At 41.7% G+C, this 26,022-nt stretch overlaps 1 protein-coding gene across 8 annotated transcripts in view; it reads left to right on the forward strand.

The window, feature by feature from the left end:
- dab2ipb (DAB2 interacting protein b) overlaps positions 1 to 26,022 on the forward strand; it is a 103,235-nt gene that overhangs the window by 45,082 nt on the left and 32,131 nt on the right. For 7 of the 8 annotated variants that reach the window (XM_079581336.1, XM_079581337.1, XM_079581338.1 and 4 more), the window contains one exon: positions 6,160 to 6,278. In XM_079581336.1, the coding sequence (XP_079437462.1) occupies positions 6,160 to 6,278 (119 nt within the window). Of the gene's footprint in view, positions 1 to 6,159; positions 6,279 to 15,507; positions 15,928 to 26,022 lie in introns of those variants that run through there. The other variant, XM_079581343.1, reaches the window with a different exon arrangement.

Genomic DNA, 26,022 nt, shown 5'->3' on the forward strand with positions numbered 1-26,022 from the left:
GATTCATGTTTATGGCGCTGTTTTGACCCACCGTAACGACTCAGTCAGACTGTATAACACTAGTTTGTATTACATAAGTCAGAGCTGCTGGTTTCTGAAACAAGCCTTAGACTTGACCTGCGATGGCATGTAAAATCAGATTTCTTCACCTTCTCCTCGCTCTAATTAGCTGTCAGCCACAGTGACGCCAAATAATTAAAGAGCTCAGTGAATTAGACGTGCACACATGACGCTGCACTCGCCTCATGTCAGCCTCTGCCAGTGTAATAGCCATGTCAATATGGCGGAGAGGACGTTTGCTGGATGAAGGCTAGAGAAGACAGCGTAACCAATCATGTTTATGCGCTATCACAGAATTATGCTCTTAATTAATAGTGGAAATCAATTCAAGTGTTTACATCTGATAGTTTTTTATGCATACAGACTCTGCAGACCATCTCAAGAGGGTTCGTAAAAGTGCAAATTAAATCCAAATGAGTTATCTTTTAGGCTTTAATGTGAAACCTTATAACGCTCAATTATAATTGCAATTGTCCATGTTCTTCCATAATAACTTAAGCATTCATTTTTCTTGATAATAGACCAGCCAATCAACAGACTGGCGAGAGTCACACACACTAGCATCAAAAACGTAGAAGTAATTCCATTACATTCCTGACTAACTATTGCATTAAAGTATCATTTGATTTTCCCGTGATAGTCATGAAGAACGACCATTTTGTGAGAGTTTCTCTGTTAATGTTATTGCCAAGCTCAGACTGTAAGTGCCCTTGTCGTTCATATGCAGTATTTCCCATCACTTTCCCCATCATTTAGTCTGATCCATTCATTCAGCTTGTATAACTCATGCCTCGGCTGGGCGCTGGCTGTCATTTCTGACTGCTCTCTCCTCTATTTCTGTCCTGTGTGTGTGTGTGTGTGTTCCTGCACATTTTCCTCTAACCCTCTGGTAAGAGCAGGTGCTGAAATTGAATCTTTAACATATTGCACTGCCAAAAATGTGCTGCACGTCTTTCGTGGCGTAAACCTGGCGATCACCATTTGACTAGAGGTCTTTATCTAACTCAAAAACCTGAACTCACTATGTTGCCCAAATGCAATTGGCGAATGGCGTGAAAATGTTGTATGGTAAATGTGGTAAATTGTTGGTTGTGGCTCTTCTCTTTTGTGCCGATACTTAATGTGGTGAAGCTGTGTGATTTGGGAAAGAACAAGCAATGATGACCAGGATTCAGTCCACCACCTTTCCCTTTTAAGCAAATCCAGAAGCATTGTTGACAAGACTAAATATGAACTACCAAGCTAATACAATAATACATTTCAATACATGTTTTCCAGACAACTTTAAGGTTAGCAGACTTTTTACCCTAACCATGGAGGTCTCTGCAAAATACATACACAATTGCATTTCCCAAATACATTTCAAATCAGTGCACACGTTGAGATGAAGTGACATCACTGCCCATGGAGAAACGAAAAGAAGAATGTTCTTGGTGTGTGAAATTGCCCTGCAGCCCAATAGGTTGTAGGTGCCAGTGCGGTAAATGTAGGTTGTGAAGGTTGGGAGTCGAGAGCTGCCTGTGGGACCTTGTCTGGACCCTAAGCACCTCTTTCATGCCTCTTTGATGACACAACCCTGCTCTTTTGGCTAATAGCCCTTCACAGTTGACTGCTGACAACAATTGGCCATTTGTTGTTCACTTATCTGTGACATGTCAACTTGGCCAAAATTATGATGTTAGTACATGGAATTTCTCACCAAACAAAAACCTCTTGGAAAAGCAGACCTCCTCCTATAATCTAGATTTTGGATTAGCACTGGGTAGAATGACAGCAAGACATCAAATTGGGGTCTGTCACTGTAAAATGATGCCCTTTGAGTGATCGTGCATTTTGTTTCTTGGATCCCTGTGCTGAAACACAGACACACTCAGTCATGCTCTGAGTGAGGAACAGGCTGTACACAGTAACGTATGAACTTAAGAAGCAGATTGTTTATACAAAATCATTAAATGTACAACAACGAGGATAAAAATCTAAATTTCAAGACAATCAAATTATGATTTGTCTTCCCTTGTTAAAGCAAAGTTAATATTCACCGTAGCATATTTGACAATTAAATCCATAGAAAAAAGCTGAATTAATGGTATACTTCTCCTTTTCCTATAACCTTTTTCTCTTTGAAGCCTGGCCAGGTCACCGGTCCAAAAGCCAGATTGATATCAGTGCTGATAACGCCCACCTCAGAGTCACCTAGCACCTGTTGTGCATGTTTTGGGTTGATATGGAAACCGGAGCAGCTAGTGGAAAACTACCAAGACACGGGAAGAACATGCCAAGTCCAAAGGCCCACATGCCCCGGGTATTGAATCTGGGAGCTAATTGAAATCATGCTTGTTGCTATTAGTTTTAATGGCCACTTCCACACTGGGTTGTACAAAATTACAAACTGCTCTGCTTTGTGTACCTTACTGTGCCCCACTCCTGAATGAATATGTATTGGTAGATGTCATAATGCAACATGGGTGCTCCCCGAGTTGGCATGAGGGGCTGACAGTGACGGGCTGTGCTTGTAGCTCGCAGTGCTTCCCAGTGACAGGTGGTTTTCACATGGAGGATGCTGAGACACTTCTGTGATCAGCTAGCAGCCTGTCTGGAAGCTGAACTCTAATTATTTCTTTTTCCAATGATGCCTCTGGGCCACCCGTTCATACTCGGGGTGCTAATTATACAGGTGTCTTAATGGTGTGAGTGGGACCAAGCAGGGCAGCGATGTGGTGTGTTGCCGGTCACCTGTCGATGACCCACCAGACCTTCTCTACTGTTTATGAGACGAACTGAAATAAAACACTGCCCAAATACTTTTTGGGTTGGAGTTTGGCACTTGAGCTTGTTGATGTGTGGTGCATGCAAGGTTGGGTCGTAGAATTTCTTTTGTAAACATTTCAAAGATATTAGTCATATCCGTCCAAATATGAGGTTGAATCCACACTTTGAGTTGCCAGAACCGATGAGTAAAACCAATAAACCCGTCTCTGATCAGAATGCTCCCAAATCCCGGGTCCTATTAGTGATTGTCGTCAATATGCTGTTCCAGGCAGGATGAGTTGTGACCTACCTTTTTGAAGGTCCTATACCTGATTTTATTTGAATTATTGCAAAGAATGAAAGAGGAAGCCACTAAATTAAGGGGAGACACTACAGGCAAAACTCAATTTTTTCAGTTTTCAGGTTTTGGGCCAAATTGGTCTCTGAACATACAAGTTTTCACCCGGAAACAGAAAATATACCTAATCTTCGCAAAAACATGTTTAAATATTGCGCTGATTCAATGTTTGCCCATAGACTTGTACGGGAGAACACAATTTCATCGGCCTTTTTCTCAAAACACATTTTTCTGTCATTGTGGCGACACTATGTCCACGTCAATCGGACCTAAAGACTTCAAATTTTCCAGCCTTGGACTGGACAATATTTGGAAGATTTTTTCAGAGGGATTTTTTATTATTTAATCCCTAAGCCCCATTTATTGAGTTTTGAATGTCAAAAAATAAGGCGAAAATTACATTTTTACACTAAAAAACAGCTTATTTTAAAACTAAACAAGAAATCCAAAATCCCCTCTGAGAAAGTCTTGGCAACTCATTTATCAATAAAATGAAACCATAAATTTGAATGTAGCTCTATCCATTATTTAGATTTCGTTACCGAAAAGATGGGAAATTTGGGGCATTTTTAGGCATAAAACACCTTGAAAAGATGAAATGACAGAAAACTTGCCATGTATTTTTTTTCTCACATTCATGCCAGTGATTTACAGCGGCAGTTTCAAATTGATACCTGTACATTTCAATTTTTTCCCTATTCACCTGCAGTGTCTCGCCTTAAAATGTTGTTCAAACTCACTCCTAGCTTTCCAAACATATTCATGGCATCCAAATTCTTCACAAGGATGAACTTACAGGGTCACGTTTCAGGGTCACTCTCACAGAAAACATGCATGCAAGTTCATGAAATAGATTATGATATACTAATACCCCCCCCCCCCAGTGAACCTTTCCTTCCAAAAAGTGATCTGGTGGTTTATCTTGGCAGTGGATGGATGGACACTATCAAAACATTTTCTTGGCATCTGTCAAACTTGTGGTTTTCAGCCTGGGTGACTGGGGCCCCAAACATGAAAACTATCTGCATTATGTCACCCCCCTCCTGTCTGTCAGCTGTCACTCTCTGATGAATGCGCGGCCAGTCGTGTGTAAAAGTTGCAACGAAAGTTATTCCGCTTAAAAACAATAGTCGCCAGCTCCTTTTCAGACTCCCCCATAACAAGGCATGTTCTTGTCCTCCACTGTTCTCCCCCCCTCCCACTTCTTCCTCCCCCAAAATCCTGTTCGACTCAGATCTAAAATAAGCTGCGACTCGCATTGTTTTCCCACCGTCCTCTCCCACAAACTCCTTGCCTTTTCTGCAGCATATTTCTTGTCTGTCGGATTATTCTCTCAGTCCTTATGCCAACCAGCAGTTTCTATGGAGACGCCGCGGTGCTTGGGGGAGTGTGATTGCAGATGTTAGGAGAAGTAAACATACAGGCTTAGACAAAGACCAGGGCGTACAAAGCTAATATAGGGGTGTAGGGATGCAATTAGTCTGGGAGAATGATTACAAAACGCAGACGCCTTTGAGTGGCATGACTTGCAAAAACGACCGCCGTGATTTGCGTCTATAGTAAATTGCAATTTTCTCACACGCTGCTTCGCATTCACATTGTGTTGCCCGTTTGACCTTGTCGTGACTTTCTCCACCGAATCGGTCTATATAGGAAACAAATCATACGGAGCAGACCTGTCAGTACCTCCTACAGATGAAGAGGTACCGAGTGAATGTAGTGCGAATGTAGTGAGTGAGTGAGTGGTTGGAGGTGGTCTGAGGGGCCGATGGCGCAGACTGGTTGCCTCGCTTCTGTCAGTCTACCCCAGGGCAGCTGTGGCTACAATAGTAGCTTACCACCACCGGGTATGGAGTGAATGAATAATGCAATGTAAAGCGTCTTTGAGTGTCCAGAGTGTCCAAAGCGCTATATAAAACCGATGCATTATTATTATTATCAATTTCCTCTGTGTGACCCAACCCCCCTCCCACAACATCTGACCCAGTGCTCCCCAGTCGGCCATTTTAGATTTTTTTCAACTCCAACCAAAAACACATGGCATTTAGTCAAAGAGAAGTTACCTACTTAGTCTAATGATACATGTTTTAGTTTTGCTCTGGTTTACGCACCTTTCAGGCAGCTGCCGTCTAGCATCCTTAAAACAGTAAGTGACATTCCACTGTGACTATGACCTCTCAGTTTAGCCAGCTCTCTTAGCTCTGAAACACTTTGAGACCCAACCCCCTTTGAGCTGGTATTTGTGCTTTCTACTCGTCCTTTTATCCCTGTTTAGATTCAAGGTTCAACTACATACTTTAGAGTTTTTTTTTTTCTTTTAAAGAATTCTCATATAACATGAACCTAGTGCTGGGTTTCCACATTTTTTAATTTTTAATGGAGACGGCAGAAATATCAGATCCTTGTATAGTTCAAGGGTAGTCAACATGTGTGGAGTTTCTTTTTAGATATTGTTGCTGAAAATACTGTAATCGGAGGACAAAGATGGAGGAGCACGTTATCACTGGAGTTTCACTTTTCCACAGGAAACGATGTCACCTCCTCAGGACAACACTAGTTTACACTAATCCAAGCCTAATCCTAACCTTTGGTTTGATTTGGTTTATTTGGTAGGGACAGTGCAAATTAATGAACTAGCCACACAGGATTGTAGCCTTAGGCTTATTTCCATCCGTCGTCCCCCATGCGCACTCTCAAACACATTCTCATTCATCCTGGCCTATTGTGAATGTTGTTAGTGGTAGGGGAAACCAGAGTACCCGGAGGAAACCTACGCAGACACGGGGAGAACATGCAAACTCCACACAGAAAGGCCCGTCATTGGTGGGAATCGAACCCGGACCTTCGAGCTGTGAAGCATGAGCACTAACCGCTGTGCCGCCCGCACAATCCTGCACTGTCACTGAAAAATGTGGTACTTCGGGCTGAAGTAACTAACTATTAAGTTCTAGAACGTGAATGCAACCTATTGACTGCATTTCTCTGTCTGCCAGGGCTTCCTCAGTCGTCGTCTGAAAGGCTCCATAAAACGCACCAAGAGTCAGCCCAAGCTGGACCGCAACTCCAGCTTCAGACAGATGCTGCCGGGATTCAGGAGTGTGGACAATGACAGGTAGGTGTTGGAGCTGTGTTTTTCTCATTTATGCTGGGATTGTTCAACAAGTTTTGTGGGGGAAAAAATAGCCTCTCCCAGCATATTACTTTGGACCCAAACAGGGGTGAAGTTAGAAGTGACCAAGCTCTTCCACATTTTCCCTATTTAAATACGGTTACGTGAGTAGTTACATGATCCATGTCTAGTTCCACAAAATTAAACATGTTGATTTTCTAAGCGGATAAAAAGGGGTACTATATTGTGAGGCGTAATAACCCTTACATCCTTTTTCCAATCCTTTGTTGGAATGTCAATATGCACAATACGCTAAAGCATGGAATTCAATAAAAAGCTTTTCAAACCAGTTTTTATTTAAATGTATTCGCCATCTGATAAAAGGGATACTGTTTGATTTGACGTGTGGACTTTTGCAGAGTGGCTTCAATCCGTCATAATGAACCATTAATGTCACTGTTGCATTATGAGATCGGAACACTGGCAATTGTTGAGTGTGGAACACCGAGACCTCTTCCCAGTGCAGTCAGGAAGAATCAGCCCCTTCCTCCCCCTTTGTCCCGCTGTCTTCTCTCATTCTCTGTACCATCATGACTACTCTGTCATTAGCACATCTATGTAGCTATACTCCCGTTGATCCATTACAGACTCGTCACTCTCCCAATTTGATCCTCATCACCAGCCTGCCTCCTTTTCCCACTTCCAGCATTGTACATCTCAGTGTTTCTCGAAAGTGCATCAACACACATATAACAGGAAATTGGAGCATCGTTATCTCATCATGCATCATCTGCCTAATATATTTATACTACGCATACATGTATGGCCGCGCAGGGATCTCGAAATAACTGACATTGGTCACAAGTGGTCAGTGAATGATCAGAAATGATGACCGCTGAAGAAGGGAGGGAATTCAATAGCCTCAAATGGCCTTCTTTTGCAGCTGCGCTGAAGTATTCAAAGCACATCCTACCCACCAACCATTATTTTGGGGGAATATCGTCATCCCATTCCCACATACTGCAGGTACAGACTAGAATTACACAGAGAGGACAGTGTCTTGTGAGAATCCCCTGAGGTGCTCATTGACTGTATGTGACATTGTTGGGCTGTGCAGCCCGAGGCGTTCTCCTGTGGAGGAAGGCCTGCAGATGAGCAGCAACTGGATATCCAAAATGAAATATTCAGAGCATTAATCAGAGTCTCTGCCTCAGCAATCATGTTGAATAACTACTCATTAGCATACAGCATCTATTTTAATAATAAGAATAACAGATTCTAGATTTTGGGCTTAGACTTTCTGCTGATTTTTATAGTTGTGGATATGTGGTTGTATACACTGCCTGATCAAAAAAAAAAAAAAGGTCGACACTTTGACTTTACTAACTGTTCGGATCTGGGGTTGCTGCAGGTGATCAGAACTAGGTTCAGCAACACTATGTGCCCAAAGAATGAGATCAGCTCAACATCCTGAAAGACCTGGACCATCAGTGCATTTCTTCTTCCCTGGGGCATATTCCAAGATGACTGTGCCATTGTGAAAGAGCAGTGCAGGGCATCTTCACTGAATATCACAGAGTCCAGATCTTAACCCCATTGAAGAATCTTTGGGATGTGCTGGAGAAGTCTTTGCACAGTAGTCACTGGTCACACTCAACATCACTACCAGATCTTTGTAAATAAAAAATCAATGCAACTCTGGATCTTTTGACATTGACGCTTATTGAGTTCTGTGACCGCGAATGCTGGCTGTAATCAAAGCTAAAGGCGCTCTATGAAACTCGTCGAAGAGTGTGTGACCTGTTTTTTGTGGTGACTTTTTTCTGGTCAGGTGTTTCAAATGTGTTTTTTCAAGCACAACTCCACAAAGTAAATCCATCATTGCCTCGAACTGTCAAAATGTGGTGTCCAATTCTGTTCTAATGACCTTTCTGACCTTCACATACACGCACTCGCATACGCATTCACACTGGCAAGTCTGGCAAGTCCCAATGATCCAGTGGCAGAATGTGGTTTGATGCCACTGTTTTCACTATTTGCCTATACTTTCACCATAGCAGACTTGCACCTGATGATGTATATGTAAGGAATAAGCAACAAGGAGCCGTGCATTATACAGTTTAAATGCACGACCTGGAGGCAAGAAGTGCATTAAAACTGTATAACACACGGCTGTTTAATCCACTTATACCATGGTCACACAAACTGAAACTGTTCATTGTGGCCTGTGCTTTCTCTTAAAAAGGGGGTATTATGCTTTTTTCAATCACCTAGCACCAGTCGCACACTACAAGGATGACGAAACCTTCTGTTGGTCTGTAAATGCAGTAAATTAGAATAACTGCCTTGTATAAAATTGCTCTCTCAAAATGGCTGTAGCGAATGTCTTGAAATAGGCTTTCGTCACTCGGCTGGTGACAAAAGCTCAGAGGCGTCTCCAGGAGGTGGGGGCGTTCCTAGGAGGACTCAGGCAAACCTATCCCTAAAATGGCTGCCATCAGAGTTTTTACAGATTACTCAAAAATACGTGAATGTGCCAAGGCAACACTTCAGGCATGTTTTTAATGAGGGAATGACATAAAGCTTGAAAAAGTCCATTTTGCATAATACCCCCCCGTTAAGTCTGGGGCAGGAGTTGTTTTATGTTAAGCTGTTTTACCTGATGCTAGTTCTATCTCAAATGTTTGTCGTTACTATGGGAACAGATGGCATTGCTTCATAGAAGGGGGCGTGACTTCGCTGAGGGGGAAAATAGAATCTTTAGAGAAACACAATTTTCCCTCTTTTTAGCCATTTTCTGGTGGAATATGACCTTATTTATCACACATAAATAAAGTCAAGTTAAACACAGCAAAAAAAGCACCTTCATCTGAATCTGCTGCTGAAATAACAACAGGTAGAAGGCCAAAAACTGTTTTACACTTAATTTGAACAATATAGCTCACCATTTCTCCAGGTAAAATGGCATTTTTATATTTAAACGACATTGTATATGGAAAAACTAAGTTGATAATGTCAGAAAAGCATTACTGATGAAAATCCAGAATGTAATATTTCTTTGTGGCTAAAGTTGGACCCGGAAGTATAGCGATGACACAATCGCTTAACAAACGTATAAACAAAACGGCTAATGCTACAACAGTTAGCTCATATGATGCTAACGTTGTATGAAAGTTTCTCCAAACCAGATATAATTAAAACGTGCGACATAACATTACGTTGAAACCAAATGTTCACGTCACTGATGCAGTGGTTTTGTTACAGTTTTAACATTAGCTGCTCCTCCACTGGGGCCGCCATTATTGTCTTCATCTCGTATACGAACTCGTAACAGTCTTGAGGTTTCCGAGTTTTTACAAGTTGTAATTACCAGTTTGAGCGGTGTTCCAAGGCATTTTTCCAAGTGGGAGGTGGGAAATGTACCAGTTACCAGTTGCCTGGAACGCATCATAACTCTGCGTTATACAGTTTTAACGCACGCCAGTTAGCCAATCAGAGTATTCACCCAGACTATGGTAAAACATCATTTAATTAACTAACTAAAAATGTGCAAAAAGGTTAGTTAAAAAGCCGTCTGTCAAGACTCAGGTCACACTTTTGACATGCTTCACTACGGACAATGCATTAAGTATAGTCCCTTAACTCCACCTGCCGCTCATAGTACTTTATTTGAGACTACTTGAGTTGCAGCACCTTGTGACTCATAGGTTTTTAGAAACTAGGTTTTTATAAACAACTGCTTGTGTAACATAGGAGTGTGTTCACATTCTCAATAACTCTGAATAAGAGTCTTATAGTATCTGAAACCATATAGACCGTCATCACTTTGTTTTGTTTGCTGTCAGTCCCCTCACTTGTGTGAAAAAATTAGCTTCAGGTTACATTAAGTGCTTTGAATTGCTTTAACAATTATTGCACACAGATGCACACATTTTAACTGCTTTTCTTTCCTTTATCTCAATTTAAGTTTCAATAATATACATAAAATAGGCAGCATACCTTTGAATATAGAATTTGATTAATCAGTTTTCTCTGTTTTTATTGGCTACAAGTCAAGGTCAATATCAACTTTATTTCTATAGCACATTTACAATAACCACAGCTGCTTCACATAAAATAGATTATAACAATACAAAGTGTTACCTTCCCAACAAATGTTTTTGTTCTGTGTTATCAGTATGGGTTTAGTCTTCTATTTAACCTGGCATCAAACATACTCTGCATTTTCTATTTAAAGTAGGTTAATCATTCCTCAGACGGCTACAACACCCTTTCCACTGTTGTGCTTCATGCCATGGCCTTATACGGCAGAGCACTGTAGGTAATCGTTTGCTTTTGCACATATCTGTTCACAGCGGGGACCAGCAGACCTCGGTTCAAGATCCCCTGTCAGGTTTCCATAAAAGTGCACCGACTGTGAGACTCTAGTAATTGTTGCAGGCGGGAGTGATGGAAACTCTGTGTGTGCAAAAAAAAATGGATGGCAACAGCAGTGTGTGTGTGTGTATAGAGGAAGACATCACCCATAAATCCAATAAAGTGCTGACATTTAGGGTTATTAAATTCTCTAAACAATCCCCAGGTGGTTGCACCTGTAATATCCAGCTTTCTTTCTTCTGCTCAGCTTCCCATCCACCTTCACGTCCTTACCCGCACACGTACTGACATTTGTTCCCCTATCTCCGAGCATCTGTTAACTCTTTATTGACAAAGTAAACCTTGCTTCCCATATGACTCTGTCCAGATGCCACATGGGCCCAGGTGCCTCATCTATCTGTAATCCTGCGTAAACAAAAGAAAGAAAAAAGAAATGCGGTGACTGTGAGGGACTGTTCGCATACTGACCGTGATGATGATGATGATGATATAATTATTAATAAGTTAATGAATTAATTAAATAATTGTCCTTCAGTTGGAGGTTTTGTCTCAGGAAATGTAATTAGTGTGAAAGGAACAGCCCATCTTTCTCTTCCTCTCCTCCTCCTGGCTCTGCATCCTTCTTCTCTTGCCATCTCATTTGCAATGCATCAGGATGGTAATGCATGTTGTGTAGACCAAACAGAATGCTTATGGTGGTAATACTGTACAAAGCTGAGTTTACCCACCTCTGTGCAATATTAGACTCTTATGATTTCAATGACAGTGAATGTGCTGTTGAAACTTACTGCTAGTGTTCAGTAGAGTCTAAGGCCACATTCACTTTTGTCCACATGACCACGAGTAATAGAAGAAACTGACAAAAAACAAGCCACTGTTGGAAAACACCCCCCTCATGTGCTCTTAGATGTGCACATGTTTTCATGTTTACAACCTTTCAGGCAGTGACTTTTAGTGCACCAGAGATCTCTTCTGCCAAGTGTAAATATCCCCCGATCTAGAGTTTTAGAAATTGTGGTATGGTTAATTTTTTTTTATATATTTAGTTGAAGGAAATGACAGGCCATTCACAACAGATATTTGATGATGGGCAGTTGTATTATTACAGTCTTCAGTAAAAAAAAAAAGACGTTTCCAAGGTTATCCTGCAAATAGGCGATAGAGCTCAGGGCTCTTTAAAGGAGTTTGGTGTCAGATGTACTTCACTTCCTTAAAATGATGTTTGTAACTAGTAGTAACAGCTCATATATCTTGTTCCCCTTGCAGCTAAAGAATAGATTATTATATGCAAATGTGCAATCTGACTCTAAATACTTTATATGTCTTCCAGGGTCTATTACTGCATGCAGTTGTTCTGGGTTGTGCCTCCATACACTGATGCACTTTTACGAGAAGAATGTCTTGAAATCTAAGATGCTGAGGTGGCTGAGATGGCTTTTTTAACCCTGTTGGGGTTCCGACTTTTCTCTTTCATTCCCTCCTGAGGTAATGAGCTGTAATGGATAGGGCTTGAGGCATGACAGGAATACCAAGGGCCGCATTAAAGCAGTGTCCTGCGCATCCCTCCAAAGGACTGCTCAGTAAGCATGCAAACACTCATTCATCCTTCCTTGTCCTTTCTTCACCAGCTCTGTCTTATTAATGAGGGACTGAACACAACATTAATTAAAGGTTAAAGGCAAAAATATTCTCAGCACAGGTGGGTTACCTTTGGATGAATGATGCTGAAATGAACATTGATATAATGCTCAATGTGATTTATTATACAGTTATTATTTAGTTGTGACTAATCACAAAATAAAAGAATTCTTTGTGAAAGATTGTGCCTTGTCTGACCAAGACTATGACCCGGTTTGAGAAATTAGTAAAGCAACGCTTGAGTATATGTTTACCAAGTTAAGACTGAAAAAAAAGTAGAAAATGGATTGAAAATGGTGCTGCATTTTCAATATTCTATACCTGTATGGAGGCATCATTCAGCATTGTCATTGTAGTCATTTCCATATACAGCCCTCTCTGGGAAAAGGAATTAGAGTGGACCATTTGTAGCCCAACAGCAGCACAACTCTGGTTCTTAAGTCTGACCTAGTTAGAAACAAACATTGAAGTGCGAGGTGCCAGGCTGCCTGTCTGACTGTCTGCCTGCCTTTCCTCTGCACCTCCAGAAGGTACACTTCCTTCTGTATGCTGTCCACTCACATCGGACATTTATTGGGCACATGTCTTTTTTATGCCATGCATACAGTATTCTGTGATCACCACACATGTTCAGTGGGGGTGGGCCGTATCGTATATTGTTATCACGGTAGCATTTTTTTAATATCGTAATTTTTTATATTTCGCTATGGACATGATATAAGTAAGGATTAAACAACTCTGAGCCGTGCATTAGACGGTTATAATGCACGATGCGAAGTGCATTATAACCGTCTAATGCACGGCTCCGAGTTGTTTAATCCGCTTATACCAGGGTCCCACAAACGTAACATTTATAATAAATATTTGTCATAAATAAAGTCACTAAATATGCCAGACCACCGGGACTATTTTATGTGGGTTATTAGCCGGTCACTGAAGGCTCGTCTCAGAGCGAGTCATTCTCCGCAGCTATTACGAGGATCTCAGTCAGGCTCAACGACACAACATAAGCACACGCTGCATCGCCAGAATCACAACACAACAGGACTAACCCGGCACTTTTCCGTGGAAGTAAACACCGATGTGCGGCACTCGTGGGCAGGAGTTATTTCACTTTTACGCTGTTTAACCTGAAGCTAGCTAGTTAGCTCAACGAGCTCAACTGTTTATGGAAAACAGCTGTGGTGGAGTCGCTCACACCTGGGCCCCACCAACTGAAACTTTTATGATTGACTTTACTAATCCAGCCAAATATGTTTAAATGCAGGATCATTTTATGTACGCCTGAAAATCATGAATAGTGCCTTAACCGTTTTCAATAGAAATGGAAAGCTCATATTTTATTAACAGTAGGCTAACCTAGCTGCTCACTCTCCTCTACTTCCCATTTATCAAACATTTTGTTTTGGCCAAAAACGTTGAAATTAAACAAAATCCATCTCATACGTTCCTGTCAGTCACTAATTCCGTGTTTATCTGATTCAGCTGTGTCATGCGTTGCTATGGCGATGCCCACAGCGGAGTGATATCCCAGTGATTTAACTACCGGACTACGTGTGCGGTTATACGAAAATAATGCACGCTTGTTAGCACCCACCAGCCAATCAGAATCGAGTATTCACCCAGACCATGGTATAATTTATGTTAAGCTCAGCTCCATCAGAGCAGCATAAACCCTGACTGTGTAGAACATGGGGACAAGTGAAATGAAGGCTGTAAACTGCTTGAGTAGATCATATTTGTGAGGAAGTTAATATGGCGCTTAAAAAACCCAAATGAAATATCTTTGCATTAATCTTCCGAATAGGCATGAGGCTGGAATTTTGAAGTAATTTGTCCGTTGTCAATTATATCGTCAAATATATCGTGATATTTCTTTTTTATATTGTGATAAGAGATTTTAGGCCATATCGCCCTGCCCATTGTTCAGAATAATATGATGCACATATACGACATATACGACCCATAAGTTATAATGAACAGGTGATTCCTGGAGGTTGACATTTGCTCACACTTGTGCAGCCACTGACAATTCTACAGAGACTGTGGACTGACTGTTAATGTTGTTATTTGGTAAGTAACTAGGAGGATGTTGTAATGTTTGGTATTACAAATTTTAGGTATATTTCTATGTCCCTGTTGGAGAAATAGGAGAAACTGTAACTGCTCAGGGCTCTTGAGTGTGACTAATTTGGTCACTCATGTGCCTATAATGTGTATGGGAATGAATGAATTTAGTTTGTACATTGTAGAATGAATGACAGTGTGAATGGGGGACTGGTTCTTTGCTGCAAAGCGCTTTGGTCCGGATGAAGTTAGAAAAGCGCTGTACAAGTTGAAACCATTTACATTATTATTGGCATTTTGGAAAATGTATTGCTGTAGTATGATTTGGAAAAAGCATATTGTTTAAGTCAGAGTAATTTGGGCATTGAACCCTATGTTTGTGATACTTTTGTATGTTTGTCTGGAGCTGTGTGTGAGGAATGTGCACTAATAGTATTTACTATAAACTCACCCACTGTGCCACATGTAGTGGAGCATTGTAAACTGTTTCCGGCCATTTGAACCCATCATTGTATTGGGTGTCCATCCTCTCCACACGTGGCCTATTGACGGATTTGCATTGAGTCCCTGATGTGATGTGTATCATCTGTCAGTGAATGAGGTGATGTCATATGTGATGACATCACTGCAGACGTGCACTGGGAGCAGATTAGTGGATGGTGTTTGGCCTTCTCCAGCTGTTCCACCTGATCTGCTCGTCCCGCGCTGGCCCTTTATCCCCATGTGTGCCTGTGTTCTCCGGCAGGGGACGTACTGGAAATAGCCTCAGTTTCACCCCTGCCAGACTACCTATCCCAAGTCAAATTGAGCGTATCAAAACCCTCCCACCCAAAATTCCAGTTTCACCATTCACAGTCCTCTGGCTCGCTGCAGGCACCGTCTCTCTGCCAAATCCTAACTATAGCCATTGTTTTTGTCAATGTAATCCACTGCTCCAAAGCTTATTCTCTGACGGCAGTTAACCAGCAAGCGTCGGCTGACAATAAGAGCAGATACTAGCTCCACAGTTGACAGGACAAAGAGCGCACACACTCCCACTGGATAACACAGGGGGGCAGGGCCAAGCTAGGCTGCACCACAGACAGGCTCACATGTGATTCCCCCACCCCCAATGAACAGCATATGAAGGCTCCTCCCCACATTGGGAGGTGCTGTCTCACTCACGGATAGCAACAGAAGCTGGGATTATAGGAAGAAGAGAAGGCGAGAGGCAAAACCCCAGATGACAAGGAATTTAACTTGATTCATAGTTTGGGAAATCATTTTTGATTATTGAAGGTTGAGTCCCATTTCTCGAGGTGAGACAGGAAGTGGGGCATGCACGGAGTGAGAGAAAAGGGATAGAGGGAGCTGGTCCATGATTCTCCACCCCTCTCCTTAAAGCAGCAGCAGCAGCAGCAGCAGCAGCAGCAGTGAGAGGCAGGAGTCAGGACTGAGGCACTGACTGTGCTTTCTGCATCAGCAACAGGACCAAATGCATCTCTGAAGACAGCGAGTGTTGCTAAGATCTCTGTCCATATGCGCTGTGTCATTCTTCTTGGGTCACTTAGAGGAATTCTGACAATGCCCGGTGAGTGAGTTTTTCCTGCTTTTCACGTCTCACTCCATCCTTTTGTGTGCGGATTTGCTTGAGTTCTTCGGTTGGTCAAGCATTCTTTAGCAGTGATTAGAAATGTGAACACCCCCCTGGTTAATTTCCCCATCGCTGTTGTTGACTGTCCATAATCCAATCTTCTTCTTTCAAAGCTGAGTGACAGTTTAAAGACAACAGCTCCCCCCAGTAAGCATTCCCCTCATGACATTTATTTTAACCTTCAGAGAGTTTTTTTGTCTGCACAAAATGTCATGCTGAAATAATCGGAGCATTACCAGTGGTGTCCCAAATGTTGCAGCATCACACGAAGCTGGCCGTGTGACTTATTGCAGCTAGCTAACACAAATCAGATGACCAGGCCAGGCTGTGAGGTCAGCGACTCATTTGGCCTGGCATGTTCAGTACATGTTGACAGTGAGGGAAATTTTGAGTTGGAAATGCTTGCAGTCTGAGTTATCACTTGCTGTGCCATTCTTCTATAGGCATAATGTCATGCTATAGATGAGGTTCTTTATAGAGTTGTATTGATAGTGATGAACGTAAACTGCGTAAAGGTTGTTCTTCTGCTCGGACAGTATCCTACTATAATACTTTTCCATAATTTGTTTGTTATACACATGTCTTTTGTTTAAGGCTGTGCCATAAGGAAACACGGAGTTAAGAAATGCTGTGGGTCTTTCTCTGGTGAAGATGTCAATGACAGCTTGATGCTCCAGTTGAGCTTGTTGATGTTAGTTGTGTGTTTGTGTGTACGAGTGGTGTCCATTTGCCTCTTATTGAAACCCATTTCTACTTCTTCCATACAAGGCAACAAGCATCTCTATCCGCATGTATTTGTATGCAGAGGCAGTGTGATCTGCCTTTCCCCCCACCAACTGCAGCCCGAGGCGTGGACCACTGTATCTGCTTACATGCATGAGCGATGGGTTTGTATACATATATGTGTACATGCACTGAGTGCAAACAACCATGCTTAATCTGTGCCCCATGAAGTGTGTCCCACCAATAGCTTTTAGTGTCATGGTCTTCTAATTGGAAGAACTGGAGCAGTTTAACAAGCTGTTATATGCACGGATTTCAACTTTGGCCCTTCTGACCTTTTAAAATTAACAAAGCATAAATTTATGTGAAAACCTATTCATCTTTTGGACAATGTACAATTCTGTAACAGATAAGTGCAGCAGTGCTGGATTAATACCAAAGGTTTAAGATCAGAACTATTTCTTCTTTTCTGCTTCTGGTAATTGAGTTGAGTTTTACATTCAGAAAATAAAAAAACAGTAGTTGGGCGGCATGGTGGTGCAGCATCAGTTAGCGCTCGGGCCTCACTGCAAGAAGGTCCCAGGTTCAATTCCCACCTGGACGGGGCCTTCCTGTGTGGCGTTTTCATGTTCTCCCCGTGTCTGCGTAGGTTTCCTCTGGGTACTCCGCTTTCCCCTACCACTAAAAACATGTACAATAGGTGCCCATCTAGGGCCAGGACAATGAGATCTAATCTCAGTGGGACGGTCCTGGTTAAAAAGGTCATTGTGGTGCGGTGAATTGCCATCATACAAGTATGCAGCTTCTGAGGGGAGTCCACAAGATCTGTAGTTAAAGTGTATCATGGACCTGTCCAATTCTAACATTGTTGAATATAAAACTAAATAGTTCTCACTCGTCTTTTCCTTTGTTGGTAATGCATTGTTTTAGTATCACGTTTTTGTGCTCATGGTTCGTCTGTGTAATTGTGTGCTTATTGTGTCATCTTTAACATGTTCATTCTCCCTCGTTTCCCCATTTCATTCAAGATCCCGCTTATGTAATTAAAGCCTTTATAATCTTTGATATTTTGATCTGCACAAAAAGAGAAACAATAATGTTTCTGCTACAGTTTGTGCGGCTGCTCTCTGAAATGACTGTCATAGACTGTCATTGTGTGGCACTCATTGATTTAGTGTGTGCTGATGAAGTGGAGCAGGGCATTTGATCCAACGCATGTCCTGGAAGGCAGCAGCAGCCGAGGCACACCCTCAGGGCCCACAGAGAAGGAGGCCGATATGTTGATTTGTGGACAAAACAGATAATAAACCTAAGCATTTTAACTTTCTCTAAAATGTTCTGTATAATATTTCCAAACACTATAAAATATTTTCTGCACAAGTATTAAAAGGTGGTATTCTTCAATCACTCATATCATGGCTGTCGATTCAAAGACCTAAGCTATTAATAACAGGGCCATTGTATTTATGGACTCAATCTCTAACAAACAATGATTATGTCCAGTTTCAATCATTTATTTGTGCCCATGTTATGAAGGCAACCTGGTAGGCAGTCGAAGTGAAATGTGCCATTAAAAATATAAAATTACAACCCACTTCCTTTTAAGTGGCTTACAGCAATGAAGCCGCAGTGAAAAGCTTGATCACTGAAGTACCGCCGTGCTTATTTTGGATACTTACTTTATCTTGTTCTCAGTTTTGATTTTTGACCCTTATCTTGCACCTTCGTATCGCTTCTATAGAGACTTGCGGAGGCTTGTCTGGAATGTACTCTATGCTGTGTTTTTGCCCCATTCCTTTGTGGTCATCTAAGTGCAGGCACATCGCACCGTCCTAAACAAGTTAGTGATTATATAAAGCCGAGCTTTCAGAAGTGTGTCGCAAAACCGCTTTGAACTTCATTTAACTACTTAGAATTTCATTTCGAATTCCCTCTGTGTCCTTGACCATTTGCTAGCGTAGATATAACGGACATTTTGGATCATTGTTGGCTCAAACATGACATGGCTAAGAGTTTTGGCATCATGGAGGAAAATCAAACCAATTCGCTGTTCTGTTTTGAGCTATACGAACCAGCCATGTTTCTCCCCTTAAAGAGACTAGATGCATGTTGGTCATTTTATACTCACTACTGCCACCTTCTTCTTAAGGGATATTGCAGGATTTTTGATATAGTAGAGGTAAAATTTGTCTAAAACGTTATAAACTGCAAAATTATAAAGTAAAATACCCGCGCAAGTGTCGGTAGTCAGCACAGTGCAATTAAACTCTTAATAATTGACTTTTTCGAAAAGTCAAGGCTCAAAATACATGGGATTTTTTGTGTCGGACCCCGACACGTGACCAGTAGTGGGTGGGACTGTGGAGCTCTATAAGGACTGCATGAATTAAAAAAAAAAAACTCTCCAGAAATCAACAACCTCTGGATAACTAGGAAATTATGTCAAAAATGTCAAAAATCCTGAAATATCCCTTTAAGCTCGTGCATGACGGCAATTCGGACCCGAATTAATAACTTGAACAGGTCTGGGCTGATTCTACACCTTAGGACATGGCTGGAACATGTAGAGGAAAATACTTAAAATGTTAGAAATGTTAAATTAATACTCGTTTGTGTAGTCTCACCTCTGTCATGCCTTACTTCACATCATGGTAGAAGTGCAAATACTAATAGCTGTTGTGAGATCTATCAATAGGTTTGTATGAAACCGTACAATGGGCATGTGTTGGGGGAAAAAAAGTCCCGTTCCTCACCTTCTCCTCATCGGTGCTCTCTTTGACTTTTTAGCACACGCAAATCAGTTTGGTGTGGGAACACGGTGAGAAATCCCAGCTGCACACATTCACAACATGTGCACTGTAAAAGGTCAGTCTGTCACATGACTCCAGCGAACAGTAGCCCATTGTTTGAAATCCTTTTTCTATAAATAATGATGGTTTGGAGACTGCATTCCTGTTTGCATACGTGCCACAGATAGCTTTGCCTCGGCCTACGTTAACATGTATTTGGGAGCGCTCAGGTGAGGCTCATGATCAAATTAAAAGTACATATGCAAAAACGGATCAGCTAATCCTAAAATCCAGATCCCATTCTCGAGAGCTTACATTATATGTGAAAACAACAACAACAAACATCCCGGGTCAGATAGTATCACAAGTCCAAGCCAGTGGAATGAGGAAATCCCCATAAGTGCCTAGTCTCCCTTGGCTTTTATAGTTAACCTTTAACCAGTCTCAACTCCATAAAACAAGGTGTGCAAGCGCTGTTCCAGTGATAAGAGCAGACAATCTTAATCCATTCCACCGAGAGCAAAGAGCGCCTCTCGCATCCCAACATGATTCCTAAACTGTTTTGGGGAGTTTGTGAACTGCAGCGCTCACTACCAAAAGGAGGGTTTTTTGCCGCGCCTGTGCAGTCGTTGTGTTGACTGACCACTTGCACGAGAAAGCGTGTAAATCAAGACGCCTTTAGGGCATAACAACAAGGCTTCTAATTGGCTGAAGACGTAGCCAGTGATACCTACAGATGCAGCAATGTTTGGAGGAACTTTTATTTTTCCTTTTGTAGCTTCGTAGCTTCAACATTTCAGACGCATCCCATCGACTTGTCCAGTTTGTTAGAGCATGTCTCTGCGATGACATCACTCTTCCCTTGTGTGAAAACATCTGGGAGCATGTGTCTCCTCCCTGAACCTTACTGGTCATTACAGTTCTTTCAGTTGCACACTTTTGTCCATTCTTTCGCTCCTTCCTTTTCCTCACTGCCCAGTATTTCCCACAGCGACTGCAGCTTATAGGGGTGGACCCAATCGCGCCGCTGTGTTGCTTGCTGGGAGGAGGCATAAGATTGACTTCCTGGCTGCCAACTTGGGATCTATATTAGTGCAACAAAGCAGAGCAGACAGAGGATGACTAAGGAAGAGGGAGTTTAGCTCAAGCCAAACCACAAGTTTTTCTTTGCTTGTTAGGTGTGCTTGGGAGCTACATATCCACTGCTGCTTGTTGTAAACTTAAGGATTAGAATTGCCTTCTTTGTGACTGCAAGGGCTGTTTTTGTTGCCTTGGAGAGGGGTGTGTTAGTAGCAACGGCCGCCAGACATCCTTTGGGAGCGGTGTGGTGTAACTGAGGGCAGAGGCTCCAGCCACGTTCCCAGCCACTCCAAAATAGTCCGGAAAATACACACACACACACGCAGCGTAGACAGTCGTTTGCTAGGAATGCCATCCCAAGTAAAGCGGGGTGTCTTGGGCTCGGGGCTGCCGGTGCGGAGAACGTCTTTTGGACCATGTTTCACATCTTCAGTAAATCGTGAGTGCTGTTTGTTTTTTGCATTATTCTATCTTTCGTCCTTGGATTTTAAAGCTCACAGCTGCATGCAAGGTTCGCTTTTGGTGTCTACTCAAAGACTTCCTTGCTACACAAAGACTGTAAAGCTCTTCCTGTGTGTGAATCATGAAAGCAAAGAAAAGGCTAAGATGGTCGATCAGAAACTAGAATAAGCAGTGTACAGTGGTAGAGTTGAGGAGAAACATCCTGTACAAGGGGGAGGGCATGTTTAGACTTGAGCATGAAAAGTATTCAGCGCCGGAGGCAAATCTTTGGCCTCGGAGTGCAAATAAGACCTTTGTATCAGCAGCAGTCTTCTGGTGTTTTTGCTTGACTTGATATTATCTACCAATTTACCAATGACAGTGCTGAGGTGTCAAGGTCAACAAGGCCTTCATTGAGAGTCTAAACAATGTTGAAATCTTTTCTCACGCAACATTATATTGTCATCCAATACTTATACATATATAATATTAATAATATATTATATATATACAGGCGCTCATCATATAATTAGAATATCATGAAAAAGTTCATTTATTACTTAAAATATGATACTAATATATGAAATAGACTCATTACATGCAAAGTGACACATGTCAAGCCTTTGTTATAATTTTGATGATTGTGGCTTACAGTCCATTTTCAGAATAGTCTAATTTTATGAGATTTTTATGAGAATTTGGGGTTATTTCATAATAAGTTTCGCAGTTTAAGTTGAATAACAGAAGTGAATGTACTTTTTCATGATATTTTAATCATATGACGAGCACCTGGGTGTGTTTATGTATATATATATAATTTGCTCAGTGCTCCAGTCACGTTGTACTTAATTGATTCGTCCTCTGCATTTGACCTCATCGTTGATGCTGCTTAGGCAACCCGCAGCAAGCAGTGGGCGGCTCCTGCGACCCATCTCCAGATGTGGAGCCAGGAATAATGGTCAGAATCACCTGGTTTTAACTTTTGTGCATGTTTTTGGTTGACGGGGGAAACTGGAGCACCCGGGGGGAAACCCACCCAGACACAGGGAGAAAAACATGCAAACTCCAGACAGAAAGGCCGGCACCGCACAGTCCAGGGATTGAACCCGGGACTTCTAGGAGGCAAGAACGCCAACCGCTCTCCCAGTGCCGTGGTTAGAATAGAATAGAATTGAATAGATTATTATTTTCAACCGAGGCAGAAATTCATCTTTAGCTCACTGACACATAAAAGACACAACTCGGTACAATACCGACATGCCCAGCAGAAAAATACGCAACGCTTTATATTAAGGTGTGCTCGTATTAATAAGTGTTAATAATATGCTTGTAAAGTATTAACACAATGCTTATTATACTCTCACTTACTTATCACGGTTAAATACAGGCCACATAGTGTATTTTGTTGAAATCATTTTTCTCACTAAGCTGCCACATGTTCTTAAACCTAAAACTTCAAATGATTTGCTTTCATTTGTAAAGACATTTGAGTTGGCTACAGAGATGTTTTCACGTTACTGAAACTTGCCAAAATGCACATGTGTGGGATTAGTTTATTACTTAAACTCTGTAAACTTTTGCGTGTAATTGACTCTCAGGACACAAGATATTTTTGCTGTTGTGTGGGAAGCTTTTTTTGTGTGAACTTGAATATTTGCCTGTTTCTTTGTCCAGACCCACAAGGCTGTTTGATAGAAAGAAACAAAACAACAAAACTTCCCTCTCCTTTTGGCTTCTTTGCACTTTTTATTGGCTCTCGAGACATCACAATGTTGCATAATGCTTGCCTTAAGAACATACTTGTAACACATTTTACATTTGATCCAGTAGTTTGACCATGTGTCCACTCACAGTGCGGCGTGAGGCGCAGCTGTGCGTGCAGCCTTGACCTTGGCATTCCTTGGTGTTATGATTGTCTGAGTCCATTGTTTTGTTGATTCTTTATGCAGCAAATCTTCAAGTTGTTTTCTGGTGTAAAATATGAGGCTATTCATTTTGATTTTGTACTGACGATGAGTAAATACCAGTGGCTCGGTGGTTAGAGCAAAAGTCCACATATTCAAAGTCATTGTGCACTTGACAGATCTTTATGTCGTGACTGTAGCTGCTCTTTCTGAAAGTTTACAGTTCATTGTGATAATGTAAAAGCGTCAAAATCGTGACAAAAATGAAAGGAAAACAAGGATGAAAGCGCAACAAAAGACCAACAAAAAAGTGGGAAACAAAGTGACCAAAAAGCAATGAAAAAGTAACAAAAATGTGATTAAAAAAAAAGCCACAAAAAAGCAAATAAAAAACCACAACAAAAATGCAATAAAAAAAAGAAACCAAAAATGCAACAAAAAAACACAGAAATGCAAAAAGGCGATGAAAAAGGTGAGAAAATCCGATGACAACATGGCAACAATGCTAGGAATAAGATCCATTTAGATCAGTTTTGAAGTTCTTTGCTTTCACATGAGGCGTTACACTGGCCTAGAGGCTGTACGTTTTTAGATTTGGGTAAAACTGAACTGCAGAAAATGCACTGGGTTAAGGTGGGAGGTAAACCATTGTCATTTGACATGATGTAAGTGCAGCACTTGCTTGTAAAATGTGCCATAGAAATAAAGTGGATTGGAGATTTCCCATTACTCGGAGCATGACGAGACTGATCAATAGGAGTGGGGAATAATACCTCAATTTGAGCATAAAGCTTTGTCTTTTACACAGGCATTATGGTAAAATGTATTATTCTGTCTTTAAAGCAAATGCTTCAATACATATCCCGATTTTCAGTTTTGGATTATAACATTAACATTGCCTTTCATCAGATTTGTTTGCGAAAAGCACTCTGACATCTCTCTGGCCTTCAGGATTTGACATCACGCTCTGCTTGTCCAGAAGCAGGGGATGACTTTAGTCATCTAATTGAACAGACACGGCCCAATTAGATTGGCGCTTCAGTCGGCGCTGTCCTACTGGAGTGAGGTCTAGATTACCGCTGCTGCTGTCTCCGACTCCGGGCAGAGATTTTCTTCTACAAACAGTGCAGTCCTCTGATGTTGTTCTGTGTCACAATTGAGTAACGATATTTATTTATTCCAGTTTTTTATGTATGTATTGATCACGTTTAGAAATGATCTGGCTTCCTTTATACTTAACGCCTCACTGTGTTGGCTGCGGCCCTGGTCTGATTCTCTGCCAGCCGTTTATCCTTTATCCCTAGTCTCTGCTGACCTGAGTGCGGGCCCCGGGACGACCCGCTCCGGGGCTCGTCTCCTCGCCGAGTGGTTGTAGTGGTGTCCTGCCGTGAGTGTCCCAGCAGATGTTGCAGTGATTCACTTCCTTGGCATGCCAGGGAGCACGGGCGCTCTGTAATCACACCGACTGTGTGTTAGCAAGCAGAAAGATGGTGCCAACTCAACTGTCATTCGCCTGTCCCACATGATCGCACACGGCAGCCGCAATCTCACACATGTCCCAAAGCGCGGGCAGCGGCCTTTTCGTGCCACACACAGACATTTTGTGGCAACCGTTTTGTTAGTGACAATAATATGTTGGTTCACTTTTTTATATTTGTAATGTTGCTGTTACTGTGCGGCAGTAAAACGCATTTTAAGATAAATTCTTGAATATGCTGATGCTTTTAACCAGGCATGCCCCGAAAAGGCATCCAGCTCTTTCAGAGATGCTCAAACACATGTGAAAGCTTATTCAATCCCATAAGTATGCCTTGGGTGGAGATGGCAGATCTTGTGTTTACTGTACTCTGCCTTTAAAGGCTTGGGTCCTCTTTAGGATTGAAAGCATGTCTTTTATGTGGAGCTATCCCTTCTGTGCCGAGTCCTAGTGTGCCCTGCCTTTTATAGCTTATGTGGCTATTATTTTTCTCTGCCTAAGTGGTCGTGCTATGGTATTTGGTTTGTGCTAGTGCCAAGGGCAGTGTGTCACTTCGAGTTTCCCACAATAATCTCTTTTCTTTGTTTTGTGTTTTAGCCAGAAGACTGACTATAGCTATACAGTGTTCCACATAGACTTAACATAGCAGTCAACATGTCTTCTTTTTCTTATTATGGCTTGTCAGAGCTCTAGGTCAGTGTCCGGAGCTAAGGAGGCCAGTGGTAGATGGATGTTCTGACATTTGGATGGGAAGTTTTAATGCATTGGGGGGGATTATTTAAGGGAAATTGTGCAGTTGTCAAGTTTGCTGGTGCATTTCAAGCTGTCTCCTCCATCTATGGTTCTCTTGAGATCTCTGTGCTGTCAATGTGAGGCGTGATAGAGAGAAAGCATGAAGGCTTTCACAGTTGACCTGTGTGTTCAAGTTGGAATGTAAAATATTTTACGTAGCATGGATGTGGCTCATGCCTAGTTGCTTTCACTTGATTGCTTTTTGCTGTCTGTCTTTCAAATCGCCTGTATTCTGAATTTGGCAGCTCAATGATAACCGGTGATGCAGACCATAATGCTTTTGAGGGCATGTTCTATTCTCTGTCTGTGAGCCAAAGAGAACATAACTTTAACAAAATATACTGAATATGATATAGTACACATGCTAGTCTATTCTCCTTGAACTGTCACATATTGTTCTCTCATTATGGACAGAATGAAACAATGTCACTGTATGCCAGGGGTGTCCAACGCATTTTGGTTGTGAACCGAAATGCAGCTTCCTCGGCGGGTCGAGGCCACATATAATGTGAACAGGAAAATACTACTGAGAAAACATGCTCCCAATAAATGAATAATAATGAGCTGGGACTGTAATATATAACAACTGCTTACACTTGTATTGCGCTTTACAAGCCTGCGTCACAAGTTTCTCAAAGTACACTGTAGTCATTATACTGCAGTCATTATTCATTCACTCCACACTCTGTGACATTTACCACATGGCTATAGTGTGTTGTTTATATCCTGATTTCTTATACGAGCGATCGCGATGTCGTCACATCCGTTGGCCGTGGTAGGCATTTTACAATTTCATATTTGATAAACATTTTATTAAAATCCTATA

Source organism: Gobius niger (assembly GCF_951799975.1).
Source record: "Gobius niger genome assembly, chromosome: 2".
NCBI classification, from domain to species: domain Eukaryota; kingdom Metazoa; phylum Chordata; class Actinopteri; order Gobiiformes; family Gobiidae; genus Gobius; species Gobius niger.